This window comes from Canis lupus, chromosome 33 (assembly GCF_011100685.1).
Source record: "Canis lupus familiaris isolate Mischka breed German Shepherd chromosome 33, alternate assembly UU_Cfam_GSD_1.0, whole genome shotgun sequence".
Classification (NCBI taxonomy): domain Eukaryota; kingdom Metazoa; phylum Chordata; class Mammalia; order Carnivora; family Canidae; genus Canis; species Canis lupus.
The window spans coordinates 26,396,083-26,415,920 of NC_049254.1; the positions used below are offsets into that span (position 1 = coordinate 26,396,083).

The following is a 19,838-nucleotide window of genomic DNA, read 5'->3' on the forward strand; positions in this document are numbered from 1 at the left end:
GGGGGCCTTAGGGACCCGGCTTAGACTTAGGGACCGGCACGCGGGGCGGGGGCTAGTTTAGGGACCCAGCTTAGGGACCCACGCGCACTAACGGGGGCGCGCCAGCCAGCCTCTGCCGAAGCACTGGGGTGCGGGGAGGGGAGGGGTCGCGACTGCTGCGAGACAGAAACTTCGGTCAGGGAGGAGTCTTCTGGGAAACCGAAACCGAAACGGACGCGGGGGCAAAGTCGCGTGAGTCGCGCGGCCGCAGGGGCGAGCCGCGGAGCTGAGGATGGCGGCGCCCGGCTCCTTCCCGCTGCTGGTCGAGGGGTCCTGGGGCCCCGACCCCCCGGAGAGCCTGCCCACCAAACTGCAGCTGTACTTCCAGAGCGCGAGGAGGTCGGGCGGCGGGGCGTGCGAGGTCCTCCGGGAGCCCGGCAGCCCGCCCCGCTTCCTGGTGGTCTTCCATCTAGAGGACGGTGAGGGGTTCACGGGCTGCGGGGACCCGGGACAGCCGGGGTCTCCCCCCAAGGGAGGCCTGCCCCCCCCCCCCCCCCCGGACACACAGCGGGGCGACCCCGCCGGGCTGGAGCCCGTGCGGCTGAGCGCTCCCGGCGGGCTGCCTGGAGGTGGCGGCAGACTGGGCGCCCGGGGAGCCCGCCGCGAGGTGTGCTGGCGGCGGAGTCGCTGTTCCGTTGCTGGGCTTTCCTCCCGGGAAGGCAGCTCCAGAGGTTTGAGGGAGCGCAATTTAAAGGGGCGAGGAAGTGTCCGAGGAGGCGAGTCCTGTCTAAACGGATTCCTGGGGGGCCACCTCGGTTCCCGGACAGGCAGGTTGTTGGGGAGGACCGTCGGGTGGGAGCGGGCGCGGGAAGGTTGGCTGAGTCCCCGCGCGCAAGCAGGGCCCGCAGCGCCGGCCGGGAGTCCCAGGAGGCTACAAAGGGGGTGCCTCTATTTTATTTTATTTTCAATTAATTTATTTTTAACATATTTTTAAATTGGAGTTCAATTTGCCAACATATAGCATAACAACCCAGTGCTCATCCCTCAGTGCCCCTCACCCAGTCACCCCCACCCCCCGCCCACCTCCCTTTCCATCACCCCTTGTTCCTTTCCCAGAGTTAGGAGTCTCTCGTGTTCTGGTGCCTCTATTTTAAAAATCCTGGGCCTCCTCTTATTGAACCTGCTTCTTGTGAAGCGCTGGGGAGGAAATGAAGGGCAAGAGACAGTTGGGTTGAGATGGTAGGGGGCCCAGCAGGACGCCTGCAGGGTGGGAACTTGCCCCATAGTAGGCAGAGGGGATGTCCAAACCCACTTTAGGGAGATGAATTTGGTTGAAAGTAAGTACCTGGACTTCTGCCGGGAGAAATGCTACAAATCAGAACTTTTTAGGAGATTTCACGCAATGTTCTAGATGAGGACAGGTGAGTCCTGGAGCAAGGAAGATCAGCGTAGGGATGGAAGATGCATGTTCTGGATTTGGGGACCCAGGTCAATGCTCTGTGAGAGAATGAGAGCCTCCTTTCCTTCAGGTATTTTTTAGGTGGGGAAAGAAAGGTATTCAATAACGTGGGGGAGTCACGGGGCTATTCCCACGGGTCATGGAGATTCCCAGTGTTTCTGGGATCACCTGGAGGAGGCGCAAAAGTGCTGCCTGAAATCACATGGGGCATAAATATAGAAAGTTAGTAAGTTAGTGGAGGGCTGTGCGCTGTTGACCAACACATAGAATCTTTATTGAGGGTGCACTGGTACCTCTTCCCTAGGTGTCAGGGTGGTTCTCAGACTGATATTCGGAGTTGATGTGGGTTGGGAGTTTTGAGCTTTGTGTGTGTGGGAAGATCCCTCCCCATCCCCAGCAGTTGAGTGGCTGAGTTCTCACCGCTCCCTACCCCCTGGCTTAGGAAAGGGAACTAAAGCACTCACCCAATTATTATCCGCTCATTCAAGACACCACCAGGTCGGTACCAAGAGGCCTGCGACCTGCTGTTCCCAAAGCACGCACTTTTTCCTTTGGAATCCCATAGGGAAGGATGTGGACAAGCTCTGATTGTATGTTCCTGTCGCTGGATTTGGAGAAGCATTTGAGCCAGAGGAGAGCCAGTGAGGCTTACATGAGAGAAACTGCAATGGTCTAGGGCAGAGATCCAGAAAGGAAAAAATGAAACCCAGAGAGGAGAGGGGTCCACAGCTAAGTGTGTCTAAGGGGAGGCAGGTAGGGGACAGGAGACCTACTAGGCTCAGAGCCCTGATGAGAGCAAAGAACCAAGTTTTCAGAGGATTAATTTCAGCGAGGAATGAATGCTCTGAAGGGCAGCTGTGCAATGCATGCCATTTCCCCTCGGTTTCATTTACCTCGAGGAGTTTGACCACTTTGATTGCAACTGTCAGCATCGTATGGGCCTGGCCCTTAGGGACACTTACTTCTTCTGTAGAATCTCATTATCCTCGAGTAGTTCGCAAATTGGGACCACCGGCCTCTGCATCTGACTCACAGCAGACTAAACAGAAGCAGTCCCAGCTGTCTCTTAGGAGCCCCGGGTGTGGGTGAGTGGGAATCTGCACACTTAACCAGCACCCCAGGTGACCCTGGTGTGCTAACGTTTGGGAAGCTCAGTTGCTTGTTGACAACCCTGAATGAACAAAAAAGGAAAATGATTAAGAGAAAATACAAACAGCATAAAAACAAGAGCACAAAATCCATTTTTGCATCAATCATCATTCTCTTCTAGCCCTGAAAGCAGAAACGGTTTCAGTCTCCCTGCTAGGCTTCTCTCTTCTCATCGCCCTGCCCACCTCCCCCACCTGCTCCAGCCCAGACAACTCGGACTACTCAGAATCTTTTATAACAAAGGTCCTGGGGTGTGAGAAGTGCCTTTTCAGTTTCAGTTTCCTTCGGAGGAAGTAATGCCCCAGCCACAGGCTGTCAGAAATTTGCTAACAATGAGTGACCCCACCCTGGCGGTCCTCAGACTAGTTCTTCTCCAGGGATTCCCTCCAACCTCCCACCCTCCACCCTCCGCCCTCCCCACCAGGTGCAGGCTTGCAGTGTAGCCCAATTTTATTCATATAACTCATGTAGTAAGAATGAGCCCAACAGCACTTCTTTGTAAAAATTAGTGTATAGCACACAGAAGTATGTGGAAGCTGTATCTTACTTTTAAATAGTTCACGCAGTTTCTGAAAAGTCCAGTGTAAATTGGCTTATAACATTTTCGTTGTTGTTTTTTTAAAGATTTTATTTTTTCATGAGAGACACAGAGGCAGAGACACAGGCAGAGGGAGAAGCAGGCTCCATGCAGGGAGCCCAATGCGGAATCGATCCCAGGACCCTGGGGTCACACAGCCGAAGGCAGACGCTCAACCACTGAGCCCCCCAGGTGCCCCGACTTACAAGATGTTAAGCGTGCTTCAGATGCATGCATTGATCATCCTTCCCGGCCATACTTTGGCTCCTGATGGTTTTCAGCCTCTTTGGAGTGAGGGAACCCATCTCCTCTTTAAGTAAAATTAAATGTAGGTGGTCTGAGGTTGGTGCAGAAGGGAGGCTGTCCACATGGGTAAGGGTGGCTGGACAGCAGAATTTCAGCCCTCCCTTTTCCTCCCAGATTCACCTTGTCCTCGTTGCGGGTCACTTACTCATCTGGCTACTGCCCGCTGTCTCAGAATCGTGGTGCCGTACGTATCGTGCGCAATCTCGGCACAGGCTTTGGCGCTTAGATGCCTGGATAAGACTCTACTAAAGTCTAGGGAATTATAAAAAATGCATCACAGAATCCATGACTCTAGACAACTCGGTTTACAAAACTTGGCTTGTTCTCAGGCTTCCGGGGTCTTATCCAGTCCCCGGTCCCCACTCTAGCTTGGGACAACCCCTCAGGAGTCCATGTGATGACACCTGCCATCTCAGAATGAGTCAAATTAGGGTCTGGCGTTCCTTCTCCTCTTGCTTCTGGGGCCTGTTCCTGAGTTAGCCTCCAGTGAAAGCCTCACTTTTCCGCGCTTTCATGCGTGATTGAGGTGGGAAAGCTATTCCAGCTCCTCTTTGTGAAAGAGCCCCGCATCATTGGCTCTCAGACTGTCCACATCAGAATGCCACATCGTTCCCGTTAGAGCCACATCTGTGGGTAGTAGGGCGCTCTCAAAGATCCCCTTCACCCTGACCTCTTTGCCCCGGCTATGTTGACCACACCTCCTCCTCCAAACATATTCTTTCCCTCTTCTCCGTGGCCTGAGATACACTGGTTTTCCTTTTCTCTCTCTGGCTGCTCCTGCTTATAATTATAAACACATTTGCATAATCTTGCGGGTGTTACAGAATTCATTCACAGACACCGTTTTAAGGGAGGAAACAGACTCATGACATTAAGATATTTTCTCAATGTCACTCATCTAGTTTTTGGCCGAGTTGGAATTCAAATCCAAGTTTTTGGACTCTTATGTTCACTGTTTAATTTTTTCACTTCAACCCAGCTGCCTAGTGTGCTAATTCTTCCTCTTCTTCTTCTTCTTTTTTTAAATATCTCCCATCCCTTCTTTTCTACTCCTTTTACTATCGGAGGTGAGGCTCTTATCATCACAGGTTAAAGAGCTGAGTGGAATAGCTTTTTCACAAGATTCCTGGCCATTCTTGTTCATGGTCACTCAAATCACCTCCCTAAAATCTAGCTCTCATCATGCCTTGTCTCAGCACCCAACCTTCAGTGGCTCAGCACGAGGCATGCTTTATTTCCTTTCACTTGTGAATAAGTATTGTTACCTTTCTTTTTTTTTTTTTTGTATTTTTTTTTTGTATTGTTACCTTTCTAAGTGCCTACAGAGCACAGTGTGCTGTACTAAGTCTTTCATGATGTTTTCCAGTTTAATCCATGTAACACCTGTACAAGACCATCTTTGTTAGTTCTTAATAGACAGGAACACTGAGGCTTGGTAAGTGAGACTTATTAAGGAACATGCACAAGAGTTAAAACCTAAGGGTAAAGATGGGATTGAGACCCACGTCTATTTGCTAAACTCTTCCTCTTTTCACCACCCAAGGGCCTGCTTGGGAAACTGACCAAACCACCAATTGATAATGATGAAACCCTATGGAAATTATGGAATAATTTTGTTAATAAAGATTGACAAAAAAATAAAGATTGATAGTTTTTTTTTTTTTTTTTTTTTTTAATTTCAGTTCAGCAAAGAGTTCTGGAGAGAAAGAACCATGAGTTAGTATGGCTAGGAAAAGGAACATTCCAGTTGACTGTCCAGTTGCCCACAGCCCCAGATGAAGTCCAGGATGTCTTTGAGGGGGAAATTCCAACAAAGGTAAGTCAAGGAGTGAGTAAGAGGGATGTAGGGTCATCTGCGGAGGTGTGCGGGAAGGGACTCTCAATATGGAGAGTATAGAGGGAAGACAAATATAAATCGAATTGCAACAGAATTCACCTTATAGATGTGGAGAGAGTGATAATGGTCATGGGGAAGTTATGGAATATTGAAGGTGGGAGCCCTTTTGGTTTGATTTAGACACTTTCGGAAAAAGTCAGAATTTGCAGATTATAACGAGAGTGGTTTCAGATGTAAATTTTTGCGTTTGTTTTTCTTGGGTGCTTTTAATCTGGAACTTGCTCTGTTTTAATTTTACATCATTTTGAGGGGACAGTGGTTCATACTATATGTGCTATCACCTCGATTATAAAATGGGATAGTGGAATCCCTGGGTGGCATAGCGGTTTAGCGCCTGCCTTTGGCCCAGGGCGCGATCCTGGAGACCCGGGATCGAATCCCACGTCGGGCTCCCGGTGCATGGAGCCTGCTTCTCCCTCTGCCTATGTCTCTGCCTCTCTCTCTCTCTCTCTCTGTGTGTGTGTGTGACTATCATAAATAAATAAAAATAAAAAAATAAAAAAAATAAAAAAATAAAATGGGATAGTAATCCAGTCCTCGTTGGATTGTTAGATCACTGTGAGGATTAAATGAAACAAGCTCTGTAAAGCACAAGGCACACCTGAGCTGAAGGCAGACATTCAACTGCCTGAGCCACCTAGGGGCCTGAAGTTTTGGGTCTTATCCCATACCCCAAGCACTTGGTGTTAATTGGGGTTTCAGTTATTTGTGATTCCTTTTTACCAGTGATTCTTGTGCTGAGTGGATATGCTGCTACACGTGAGGTGCATTCAATAGCAAAAGTGCCAGGGCTTTTTATTATTGTTTCTATTGACCCTGTGTCTCCAGGCCAGTCCCAGGGACAGTTTCGTAATGCAAAGAAATTTTAGTAGTTTATTGATTCTGCTCTATTGTTTATTGGATTTTAGGAATTGGAGACCAAAGAACATGTCAAAGAGCCAGGTAAGGTCAAAGAACTGTGACGGTTGACCTTTGCCAGCAATTTTGCATTCATCAAAGATGGCACTTGCTGGGGTCATCCTTCTCTTCCTGATTTCACAAAGTGGGGTATACATTTACATACTCTCAGCCATCTGTGCTGAGGGTGAACCCTGGGGGAGCCCCCTGAGGTCCCAGGTCAGGAGGATGGGAACAGCTGTCTCTGTGGGCCTGGGAAACACCTTGCAATTGAAGGGAGGTGAAGAGGTGCCTGGGAGATGGTGATAAACTCAGAGCCCACCTGTGCCCAACCAGCCATCATGAAGCAAGGACGTGATGTGCCAGTGTGTGCCATGTGTGGCTAAGTCAGTGTCCGAGCACTGGATAGGGAGGGTGCTGTCCTCTGGAGCCACAACAGGAGGATGGACGAAAGCTTCTAAGTGCTGGGTGCGGTATGTGGGTGTGGCACCCCTAGACCAGCAGCAGCTCTTCTCATCCCATCTGCTGTAGGAAACAGCCTGCAACCTCTGCTATGGACTCTGCTACTTATCTAGTGTCTGGGTATGGCCTGCAGTACACCTGCCAGGTAGTGTAGAAGCAGCTCGTTTGCCTGGCGAAGCCTGCTGTTATAAAGGGGAGGAGGTGATGATGTGTCCTGAATGGCTGAGCAAGAGAGACAAAGTGGTACATATATCCAAATCTTAGGGAAAACGAATTCCCAAAAATATATAAACTATTATCCTCTAAAATTGACACCATCTTGAGAATATGTTTAGATTTTTGCAACTTTCTCTTTCGACAATGGCAGTAGGCCTGAGAGCTGCCTTTACTCGGCAAACCGACCGGATAGGGACGTATGGATTGTTTTTACCTAACGTGGAGACACTATTCAACTGTAGAATCTAGGATGTGGGGTTTTCTTAAGAAGCTCACGGTTCTTAAGAGATAGGAATTTTTTGTCTCCTAGAGTAATTCCTGATTTCTAGTCTGCAGATATGGAACTGGCTCACGTAACAGTGGGAGCTCCCTAAATCCTTATCTGTTCTTGGCAAATGCCTTAGCTGCTGTATCCTCAAGCTCAATTTTAGAGCGGGAAGTGGTTTTATATTGGTACATCTATATCTGTGCCATTTCCTGAGTCTAGACTTTAATCAAGTCTGTGTTTCTTATGGTTCCATAGATTTTACCCTAACTCTGTCTTCACTGATTTGTCAGCGCTGTTTCAGATTTGCTTACAACACCAAGTATATTCTCAGAAAGAGCCGTCCAGCCCCACCCCACCAATGGACTTTTCATTGTCCTGGAGACTTTAGACTCATTCGCTGACCTGTTTTTGCATGACCCAGACTCTAATGATAGTAAGCAGCAGTAAGAAGTTGGGCAGTCTTTAACAAGGTAGCTAGCTGGCCCCTTTAAGAGACATAAGTGGGTGTCCCTTGTCCAATGGTCGCTGCACACTGAATCCTGATAGTGACCCTAAGGCTAAGTGTCTTGAAATTAGTTGGAATGGTGTAGACAGGTTTCAGAACTGAGCAAAATCAGGGTGGAGGGTGGTTTCCTAATAGGTCCCACATTTCAGGGATGAGGAGAACAGAGAATACTGCACATTGGGCGCACTGGGCATGCCCGCAGCCCCGGGCTTAAAGTTGGAGAGGGACAAGCAGTTGACAGAGGAAGGGGAGGGCAGTCAAGCCACATGCCAACACCAGAGGGTGTGAACACTGAGCTAATGTCCTGTTCCAGGCTAAGCTGAGTTGGGCTGGGTCTGAAAGGTGGAAACCAGCAATTAGAAGAACCTGTAAAAGAGAGACATGCAAGAGCAGAGAAATACTGGTCACGCGTGGTTAGCAAATTCTGGCTTTTTCAAGTCTATATTTCTAGCCTGGACTCTCTTCCAAATTCCAAACCTTGTGTCTGGCCCTCCTGTTGGAAAATACGTTAGAGCCACCATGTCAAAGCCATCTGTGTCATCTTCTTCATCAAACTGGTACCTTGATTGGCTTTTTTATTCCTCTTGAAGTACACAACCAGTCTGCCCATCACCTGCTAGAAACTTCAGTCATTTCTCTCCTTTAAGCCTTCACACATATTAGTCACGGAGACTTTAATCAATTAAAAAAAAACTTTCCTCATCTGTCCCTCCTTCATGCCAGGCTCCCGTTATTACCTCATAGATCCAGCGTGGCAGGCACACCCTGCTTGGCCGCCCTGTATCTGATGTCCTTCCCCTTAACTCTGACCGGCCCTTTTACTATTGCTAAATATCCTGTCTTCCTTATCACAGAACCTTCCACAACTCCCCCTTACTACCGACTGCAAGAGAAAGTCCTCACCGCACTTTGGATGGAGCTGACTTTTCTGGCCTTTTCTTATATTTGCACACAAGTGCTCCCTGAGCTTCATTGGTCAGATCACCATTTCCTGAATAGTTTGGCACAGGCATGGTGCTCTGCTCTACTTCTGTGGCTCACAATCCCTGCTACCCCACTTCTATCTAAACTCAAGAGAGCTTTCAAGACCCACTGAGCTTCCTGACACCTTTTCCTTTTCCTGACACCTTTCCAAGGCAACCCAGTCTCCTTGTTTCCCTTGGGTTCCTGGTTGGATTGTTGATGCTCTTGATTTGGCAGTTAACCAAGCCTCTCTTGTGATGAACCTTCTAATAGTCATAAGGTCATAAAACTATGCTGCTGGGAAGGCTCTTACCATTCGGTTAATCCAATACTGTTTTGTAAAGAGACATGCCTGAGGTCGCATGGCTGAAATGTGGCAGCGTCTGGGGTGGAACTCCCACAACCTCACCCCCAGCTCGGCAGTCCTTCTGCTTTGTCACACCTGGCTCATTGAATGCTGTTATTATTGAATCCTCCAGCTCTTTGTGTATTTGGCATGAGTACCTGATGTTACCTCCAGCGCAGAGCAGGAGTCCGTGTCAGGGTGTTAGATCTAACTGCTGGAACAAACAACCACCCACATCATAGATCAGTGTGGTCAGCAGCTGGGGAAGGGAGGCGTCTACACCGCTTCACAGCCATTCAGGAATTCCAGGTTCCTTCCATCTCTTGGCAACATTACTTTTGATTTGTGGCCTCCAATGTCACTGCAAGGGAGAATGGAGATTCACATAAAGGAGATTTGTACCAGCCAGGCGTGCAAGTGCGATTCACACTTCCACCCATATTCCATTAGCCACACGAACTCGACTGTGGGAAGTCTGGGAAATGTGGCCCAGAAAGAAAACTAAATGGAATTTGGTGAGCACGTAGCATCTTGCTCTACCATAATAGATGTTTACAAATGTCAGTTCCTTTTGTCATTTTTTTGTGTATCTCCGTTAGAAAATCTGTAAGCTCCTTATCTGCTGTTTTCTGTGTGCACCCCTCCCCACACTTCCAGTGCCTTGAGCGTAGTAAGGGCCCCAGTGGAATCGTCACTCACAGAATGTCTGAAGATCCTATCATACGCATCATACTGCCCTGGACAGTCAGAGAGTGGGCCTGACCTGGTGCATAGCTAGGGCTCACGTAGGGCTGACAATGCAGAGGACCAAGCTGCCTGGGAGGATTGCTGTCCGGTGAGCTGGATGCATACATACAGCTCTCTGGCCCATTTTACTTTCTATGTATATTCCTTTGTCATTCAATGACTCTCTTTTTTCTTCTCGGTGATGAAAACGTATTACTTTTCAGAGCATAATGTGCTACATGTCATCAGATATTCTTGCCTTCCTCCAGTGGCCCAAGCAGTAAATCTTCGATTCAGCAAACGCTATTGAGCCTCAAGTATATTCCATGTGCTGGTGATACAAGGATGACTAAACATGTCCCTTGCTTTTGAGAAGCTGAGTTCAAGAACTAGAATGAGGTGCTGGATAGAAGCATATGTCAAATGCTATGAAAGGTTCCTCAGAAAGACAAGGCAGGAGGGGCATACCAAAAATCAGGCTCATCAATAATAGTTAAATGCTACATTTTATTTTTAATTAAACAAAAAGCCTTCTAAGATCTGTTTTTATTTGAGTTAGTCAAGAGAAGGAAAAGGACAGTGTCATATGACAATTTACTTTGCTAGGACCATGGTAGACAAATGTAACATCTTGTGCCTCTTTTGTCCTCCTAAAATCAGATGTGTCAGAGGAACTGGATATAAAACTTTCTCTCAGTAGAAGAGGAGAGAGAATGGAAGATACCTCAGAAGAATGTGAAAATACTTCCTCTTTGGTTGCATTTGAAAATCTCAAGGCAAATGTAACTGATATAATGTTAATCTTGCTAGTGGAGAATGTAAGCGGCCTGTCCAGTAATGATTTCAAAGTGGAAGTATTACGAGATTTTGATGTTGCTGTAGTTACCTTTCAAACGCATACAGGTAAGATCAAGTAATGCTGCATTTGCCAATCTTCTTTGCACCGCACTTTGGGATCTGAGACACTCAGCTAATAGAATCTCTCTGAAAGTTTGACTTTTTCCAGTAGCTAGTAAGAGAAGATTCCAAGTTAGAATAGATGCTTTTTTATTTTGAAAGAGAAGATTTGTTTTAAAACTGAATTCTGGTATGTTCAGTAAATCAGACTTTATTGTATGAGTATGTGTGTGTGTGTGTGTGTGTGTATGTGTGTGTTAGTGTTAGAGAGAGACGAACAATAGACACAGATTATACACCCAAATAGAAATCTAAAGTCTTAGGTTATTAAAGTGATTCTAAGGAGTCGAGTCAGCATTTTCACGTGTTATCTCACTGGGAGAAGTAAATATTGATCTGTGTTACCAAACTAGACTTAATGGAATGTAATAATGATAATAACAGCAGACACTCATATAGAGATACTGTAAGTCAGGGACTGTGTGCCAAGCCTGTGCCATGTGTCAATGTATTTATTCCTTTTAACAACCTTTTGAGATCATTGTTATCACTCCTCATTTTATAGTCGAGGAGCCGGAGATGCAGAGATGCTAATCAATTCTTGGATTTGAACCTCGGCAGCCCACCTCTACACAGCCGGTTGTCTTGTTTCCTTTACCCTATATTTCCTTAGTACTAGCATGGTCATCCCATATGCAGGAGAGTAAGTGCACGTGATGCAGGAAATGAGTGCTGTTCAAGGTCTGTGTGTGGAGTTATCTCCAGAAAGACCAGGGATTCTTCTGTTCTAATCCGAGCCTTCACTGTCCCATGGCCATGGTAGGAGAATGGCTAAGTAAGAGCACAGGTCATGAAGTCAAAATTCTAGCTCCACCATTTGACTAATTCTCTGAGGTTGTCCAAGTTACTACCTTCTGGGCTTTGCTTTTCTCATCTATAAAATAGAGGAAAAAACACCTACCTGATACAGCTTCTAAGAGGGTTAAATGAGATAATGTGTGCAAAGCCCTTCATATAGTACCTGAGACATAGTAAGAGCTCAGTGAAGGGTGCTATTCTTATTTCAAATGTATAATTATTTTTTATAAAGGAAAAACTAAGTGGACTTGCTTTTGTTCATTAATCACACCTACTATGTGTGATTACTGCTATGTGCTAGGCACTTGCCTACGTGCTGAGGGTACCTAGATGAATAATTCTTGGCTTGCTCTTGAGGAACTCCTGTGGAGTTAGAGACTCATAAGTAAATGAAAAATGAAGATGTGAGAGGAGAAGCTGCCTCTCTCAGCCATAAAACAGCAGGCTTCAGGGAAGGGGGGGAGGGGACCCAAACAAGGTGGCTTGGTTTTGCCTTGCTTTCTCCCGTCTATGAGGTCGATGCTCCAGTGGTCCCAGTCTCCCAGGTCCCCAGTACACTGTTGTTTCCCGCCACTGCTCTTCTCTCTGCCTGAAAGCTCTCCTCCCCTTATCTATCTGCTAAACTCTTCTTCATCCTTCAGAACTCAGATCAGCAACTACCTTCTCTGGGAGTCCTTGTGGGATTTCCACTTATTTATCCTCCTGCGTCATCTGATCCCGCAATAGGTCATTTGTGTACTTTCAAGACTCCCTCCCTCCCTCCTTCCCAGATGGTGAACTTTCAAGGACTTGTTATATTCATCAATCTAACCCCAGGTCAGCACAGTGCGGGCACATCATGGGCCCACCTTCGATATTTATTAATTTGAAAGAGATAATCAGAGTCCTGAAGGAGGAATAGGACCAAGACAAAAAAAAAATTAGAGACTTTAGATATAGGTGATTATATATACTGAGGCAAAAGAGAATAGGGTTTTCAAAATAATGGCTAGTTTTGGGGACAATATGGAAAATAAAATGAATGGCAGGAAATAACCAGAAGTGATGTTTGGTAATTACTTTGGAATCAAATACCCAACCAAGGGCATTTTGAGCCTAAGGAACGTGAACTGATTCCTACAGGTAATGGGGAGCCGTGGTAGGATTTGAGAAAAGAATGTAGTGAGAGGATTTGTATCGTAGAGAGAGCACCCAGGTAGGATGTCAACGGGGGTTGGAGAGAGCTGTGACTGCAGGCGAGGACACAGCTCTGGGGCAGTAAGCCAGGTGAAACATTCACGTGTGTATAACCAACCGTTCAGAGACTGGGAGTTGTAAGGATGCAAATTCTCACATAGAAATTAAAATCTTGCCTCTAAAAATTGAGCGCTTAAAAAAATATAAAAATTGAGTGCTTAGCTATCTTCTTTATCTCAATTAATATTCAGACAGTTTCTTCTGTATAATATAAAGGTATGATCATAATTTCCTGACTGATCTATCGATTGATTTTGATTTGTAGATGCCGTCAAATTCGTTGATGATTGTGCCAGGCACCATTCAGTGAAACAACTTCAGCTTTCTCCAAGACTTCTGGAAGTGACAAAAACAATCAGGGTTGAAAACTTGCCACCTGGTGTTAATGACTATAATTTGAAGTGTTTATTTGAAAATCCACAAAATGGAGGAGGAAGAGTTGCCAGTATTGAATGTTTTCCTGAAGAGAGTTCGGCTCTGATTGAGTTTTTTGACAAAAAAGGTAACATCTATGAGCCTGATTCTGTGAACCTACCTGACATAATCTAAACCATTTTAGCAGAGCTTAAGTTATCAGTTGGGTTCTAATGCGTTTTACTTCTTATTCATAAGTTTCACGGAAATCCAATTAGTAATCCTGTTCATCTGGGTTATGATAGTTAATGAGTCCAGTGATTTAAACTTTAGAGAAGCAATGCTAACTTTTGAAAGACATAAGGAGATTCTCTCATGAGTTTCTACCTAGAGTGAAAAATATATAATTCGTAGACTCTTTGAAATACTGTATATAAAAAAGACTGGGAGTTGTAAGGATGTAAATTCTCACATAGAAATTAAAATCATGTGTGTTTCAGCTGTACACTTGGTAGAAAGTCTCAATTTCAACAAGGTTAGGTAAAGAAATATTCAGAAACACGTACACTTCCTATAAAGTATCACTACTTCCCCTTTCGCCTGTCAGTCTCATCAGTCAGAAATTAATAGGGACAGTAAATGGCATCCAATGGATGTCTGCTAGATTGTTCTTTGCAGCAATCCTTGTGAAAAACCATGTCCAGCTGAACTTCATGGAATCATTTCTGAGGGTTTTTTGGATATTAGATGGCCAGTTCACTGAGACATGTAGACTCAGCTCGGAGATTCCCCTTGATGTTTGAAGGTGGAGGCTGAGGAATAGGAATCAGGGGGGCTGACGTCTTAGGGAGAGGAGGAACAGTGGGCTTGGGATTAATGGGGGGAGCATGAGACATGATCCTGTGGCATTCCACCCACTGAAGATAAACTGCTTCATGGGAGATACATGGAGGAAACTCCCTTTGGCTTTGATGAGTTGGGGAAACTGGAGTGAAGGTGTGGTTTGGATTAGAATGGAATAAAAGTCCTAGTGTGTTCCTTGGGCAAGGGGACAAAAGAGGTCACAATTGGTTTAAATCTCCCTGAACCTGGGCTTGGACCCAGGGAGAGAGCTACGTGAAGCTGCCTAGAAGTTAACCTTCCAATTTATGGTGGGGCTTCGAACCTCTTGAAGGCCTGGTGCAGTTGGCTCTGTCTCAGGATGTCTGCATTACACGTGGATGACTAATAATACGAACTATGTAATTAGGGTTATTTGATGCAGAGCTGCACCTGTGACCAGTTGGGCACTCTTCAAAGGTTCCCCTTCGTGACTATGTTGGCCATGCCTCCCCATCTAAACTCATGAACTCTCTGTTCTCTGTGGCCTGAGATACGCTGATTTTTCCCTTTCTTTGGCTGCTCCCTCTTATAATCATAACTCACATTTGCATAGCTCTGCAGGGCGCTACAAAGTGTATTCGCAGACACTGCTCTGTGGACATTGCCAGTACTGTAATCCCTATTTTACAAATAAGAAACAGGCACAAAAAGGTCAAATAACTTGACTAAGGTTACACAGCTAGTAGTGACAGAGCCAGTATCTGAACCTGGTTAGTCTAGCCCCTAATCTCTGCTCTTAAGCTCTTCATTCTTTCCCAATCTCCTGTTCACCTATAACATTAATTTTTCCTATGGGCTATTTCACCACTTACAATGGGTTATTAGTAATGAGGCCAACTGTAGCAAAAGCTGGATTAAAAACATAATTTGCCAGCAACCTACATTTTACGTAGATTACTTTGAGAGGAATAAATTAGGCACTTATTCTGGAATTACTTTGTTCAATTTTACAAGATCTGATTCATAAAATCTTAAGGAAAGGAACTCTTATTGAATAACCTACTCTAAGTAAAATCTTTTGCTGTGTTTTCTGCCACAGTAGCTCACTGAATCCTAGTAATGCTGTGCATATAGTTACTTTTTCTTGAAGAGGAGGACACAGGATGGAGAATTTAAGGCACAGCAAGGTGACATCTGTGATGCTTCTTGAGTCAGACAGATCAGAGTTCAAATCCTGGGTTTGGTGCTTACTAGCTTTGTGCTCTTGGGCAAATTATTACTTTACTTATTTATTATTATTTATCTCTATATTTTAAGATTTATTTATTCATTTATTTATTTGAGAGCACAGGCACAAGCAGGAGGGGCAGAGGGAGAGAGAGAATCTCAAGCGGACTTCATGCTGCGCACAAAACCTGACATGGGGGCTCTATCTCATAATCCTGAGGTCACGACCTGAGTCAAAACTAAGAGTTGGACACTTAACCGACTGAACCATCCAGGCGCCCCTGTATATATATTTCTTGAAGTATAGTTGCCGCACAATGTTATATTAGTTTCAGGTGCACAACAAAGTGATTCAACAACTCTATACGCTCTGCTCACAAGTGTAGCTACCATTATCGCCATTCATACGGCACTGTCACAATATCATTGATTCTATTCCCCTGCTGTACCTGTCATCCCTGTGACTTACTTATTCCATAACTGGAAGCCTGTATCTCCCACTGCCCTTTATCCATTTATCACAGGGGCTTCACCAATTCAACCAAGAGTCCACAAGGATTCCTTTTTCTCTACGTCTTCATCAATACTTGTTATTTCTTGTATTTTTGATACTAGCTATTCTGACAGGTATGAGGTGGTATCTCCTTGTAGTTTTGATTTGTATTTCCCTGATGATGAGTGATGTTGAGCATCTTTTCATGTGTGTCCGTTGGCGATCTGGATGTCTTCTTTGGAAAAATGCCTACTCACTCAGGTCCAGTGTTGAGCAATTTACTTTAACCCACCGAAAGCCTGTTTTCTCACCTATAAAACAAGGCTCACCGTTATTACATGCCTCAGAAGAATTTGTGAGGATCGAATGAAATGATACCTGCACATGGTGGGTCTCAGTACACGTTAGTGGTCACTGGTCCCTGCCCAGGCTCAGGGCCCATACAGAGCCATGTTGGGAAGTTCCAGCTATGTGTCTTGGCCTCTGAAGGCCATGTTCTTTTTGTGACATCCGGCTCCAGGCCTAGGAGACAATCATGCACAAGGTGAAGTTATTTTTCACATATTTCTATAAGGATGCTATTTTAATCCAAGGTGTTACTGGAATTCATTCTAATTATCTTCCTTCTTAGACCCTTTTCACCTAATAACTAACACAAGGGAAAGAAGAGTACCCCCCAACACATACACACACACACACACACACACATACACACACATCCCACCCTAGGGACCACCCCAGCAGAAGTGGCAGGAGGGGGATCATAGCAAGGACAAGGGGAAGGGCAGGACTTACTGAATCCAAGTCCCCAGAGCTGGGTTCTCCAACGACCATGAGCCTATCTTGTTTGGAAACCCTGGTAAAGGGGCAAGAGTGTGGGTTTTAGGGTTAGACAGATACTGGCTCAAATCTTAGCTCAGATATTTGTCATTAACATGGTCCCATCTGAGTTACCTAACCTTCCCTAGCCTCAGTTCTATCATTTGTAAATAGGGGTGATAATAATAGTGCCTCTACTTCAAAGAGTTGTTGAGAAGCTTAAATAAATAAGTATGTGGAAAGAACTTAGAATGGCATCTGACACATGGTAAGCTCTGATATTATTATTATGCTCTTTCTCTTAGAGGGATTACTAGAATAAATCAGCTAAGAAGCCTAAAACTGTGAGACTGTGCAAGAAGCAGCGTATATCATGATTCTTACACGAGCTTTGCTTTGAGCACCAGAATATTCTTTGCACAAGGGCAAACATGACCCCCATATTTGTGAACAAATTCTTATCTATTTGTTAGCCTGCTGGTGATATATCAGTGTTATCAGAAAACAGAAAATAGAATTTACTTAACAGAATTTCAACATAGAGTGATCTTGGTTGAAAAGTATTCCATTAAACAAAGGATACCTATGTAGGATTAATAAAAATCAATTTACACTTGAGCACTTTGAGAGTAGTGCTGCTTTCTAATAGCACGTTATAACATCAAAGCTTTACAATCATTAGGATTCTTTTTTCCTCTAATAGTGAAGTGTTTTTTTTTTTTTCACTTGAAACATCACACTGGAATAATTTTATTTCTTTCCTTTTAAGTGTTACACACCATCATGACCAAGAAACTTGAATTCAAACATATGCCACTCTCTGTGTTTCCGTACTATACCTCTCTGGGCACAGCCTTGTACGGAAAGGAAAAACCTCTGATCAAGCTTCCGGCACCATTCAGAGAACCATTAGATCTTCCCTTATGGAGGTTCTTGCAGCAAAAGAATCATCTGATCAAGGAGATAAATGATGAAGCGAGACGATGTCACTGTGAACTAATATGGTCTAAACTCAGTGCTGAAGTTACTATCAGACCTGCGACCACATTATTCTGTCTAGGTAGACTGAAAATCAGGACCTGGAGGGAAGATGTTTCCATGGCATTCTCTAGCATCAGGTCTAAGTATAAAGTTACTACGCTTACTGTGGACCCCACGGTGTGGGACACCGTAAGAAATCATTTAGAAGACGACAGGATTTTGATAGAGTTTGATACACTGACAGGGACTGTAACCTTAGTGGGGAAATCAGAGGATGTACAGAACGTGGAGCCACAAATCAAGGAATTAATAGAAAGTACCGTTCAAAAAATTAAGAGAGAAGAGCAAAGTCTAGAGGAAAAAGTGGCTCTTTCTCCCGGAAGGTATTCTCTTTTGTGTCACAGCAACGCCCTAGAGCATCTCCGCACTGAGTGCCCAGAGGTGGAGATGTGTTTCGACAAAGCTTCTCAACACATGTGCTTCAAGGGTTTCCACGCAGATGTGAATAAAGCAAAGTGTGAAATACAGAAGAAGATGGACATCATGGTTCAAAAAAGCATCGAGCTTCCCCCTGAGATTTTCCAGTTTTTGCAACAAGTAGACTGTGTAGAATTTTCGAAGTCTCTTTTGGTGGCACAGAAAATTCTTGCAGTTTATGAGCTAGCAGGTACAGCTGTCGTCCTAACCGGCTATTCCTCTGCAGTCCTATCGGATGCCGCAAAGCAGATGGTCACTGCTTTAAGTTACAAGCGCCTGGACCTTAAGGACGGGGAAGTTCTTAAAGGCAGGAAATGGAAAGGACTCACTCACAGTTTGCACAGGAGACATAATTCGCCCTCTAGGACTGTGATCATCGACGAGCTCACTTCAGAAACCAAAGCCGAGGTCGTCATCGCCGGCTGCACGAGCCAAGTGAATGAAACCTACAGCTTGCTGTTCAGCTTTGTGGAAAAGCACATGAGGGTAGAGCGACTGATCGAAATCGAGCCTCCCATCGTCATTGATTACTTGAGGAGAGAGAAGAAGCTCTGCTGGCAGAAGATGAAGAGGACAAACGTCCAGGTCATTTTCAATCCGGAGAACAGGGCCCAAGGCGTCCTGCTGATCGGGCCTCAGGCCAGGGTCCTGGAGGGCGTGAGTCTCCTGGGCCAGGTGCGGGAGGCCGTGCGCGTGGAAAGCCTGCAGGTGCACACGCCGGGGGCCAGCCGGCTCTTCCAGGAGAAGGCGCCCTATTACAGAAGCGAGGTCCAGCGGCGGTTCGGCTGTTGCCTGGAGCTGCAGGAGGCCGCAGGGGCGGCGGGCCGGGGCGACGCGCACAGGGGCCTGCCTCGGGTGGAGCTGCGCCCTGGGGTGGCCCTGGCCGTGCAGCGGGGCGACCTGACCCGCTTCCCCGCCGCCCAGGCCGTGGTGAGCCCCGCCAGCGGGGACCTGCAGCTCCGCGGGGGCCTGGCGGCCGCGCTGGCCCAGGCAGCAGGCCCCGCGCTCCAGGAGGACTGCAGCCGGCTGCTGAGGACGGCGGGCCCCGTCCCTGTGGGCGGCGCCGTGGCCTCCACGGCGGGGAAGCTGCCCTACCGCCTGGTCATCCACGCCGTGGGGCCCCAGTGGAAGGACAGCGAGGCCTCGAGGTGCGTGTCCCAGCTCAAGGCGGCTGTGAAGCAGAGCCTGCGTCTGGCCGAGGCGCACGGCTGCAGGTCCGTGGCCATCCCTGCCATCAGCTCCGGACTCTTCGGCTTCCCCTTAGCCGTGTGCGTCAGGACTATCGTTCTGGCCGTCCAGGAAAGCTGCCAGCTGAGCCACGATGGGCACGCCCTGAAAGAGATTTACCTGGTGGATACAGCGGAGAAGACCGTCCAGGCCTTCGCGGACACTGTGACAGCGCTGGCCGAGGTCCCTGGACCTGCCGCCGTGCAGCCCGGCCCGACAGGTGTCCATGCAAGCGGACAGGTGTCGCTGTCCCAGGGCAATCTGAGGGTCCTGCTGGTGAAAGGAGATGCACAGAGAGCTGCGGTGAGTGTCCCCGCCTGCAGGACACCACGGCGGTGCTGGGACCCCAGCCAGCCTGTCCCGGGGGTGGGGTGGAGGCGGCTAGGACCCAGGGGGAGACCCCGTGCCCCCCTGACCCAGCCTCTCAGGTGGGGCTTCCTCAGAAAACTGGGCAACTTCACTGAGACATTTACCAACAGAGACTGGCCAGCCTATGGCGGGACCTGCGAGTGGTTTCCAGCCGATGTGAAAACCTGCAATATCTTACATCTACGCTCAGGGTCACCACTTCCACATTTGTGCTTTTCGCAGTGCCTTTACACCTGTCATATTTGGGCAGATCTGAAGTTAATTTCCTGCCAAACTTACTGAGAGCGGATACAGAAAAATCCGAGCAGAGGATGGGAGTCTTGTCAAT

The 19,838-nt window shown here is 46.6% G+C and overlaps 1 protein-coding gene across 5 annotated transcripts in view; it reads left to right on the top strand.

The window, feature by feature from the left end:
• The first annotated feature begins 204 nt into the window (after positions 1-204).
• PARP14 (poly(ADP-ribose) polymerase family member 14) overlaps positions 205-19,838 on the top strand; it is a 37,102-nt gene continuing 17,468 nt past the window's right edge. For 4 of the 5 annotated variants that reach the window (XM_038583029.1, XM_038583033.1, XM_038583032.1 and 1 more), the window contains exons 1-6: positions 205-458; positions 5,153-5,286; positions 6,276-6,309; positions 10,411-10,653; positions 13,007-13,243; positions 17,226-19,444. In XM_038583029.1, the coding sequence (XP_038438957.1) occupies positions 272-458; positions 5,153-5,286; positions 6,276-6,309; positions 10,411-10,653; positions 13,007-13,243; positions 17,226-19,444 (3,054 nt within the window). In that variant the 5' untranslated portion in view covers positions 205-271. Of the gene's footprint in view, positions 459-5,151; positions 5,287-6,275; positions 6,310-10,410; positions 10,654-13,006; positions 13,244-17,225; positions 19,445-19,838 lie in introns of those variants that run through there. The other variant, XM_038583030.1, reaches the window with a different exon arrangement.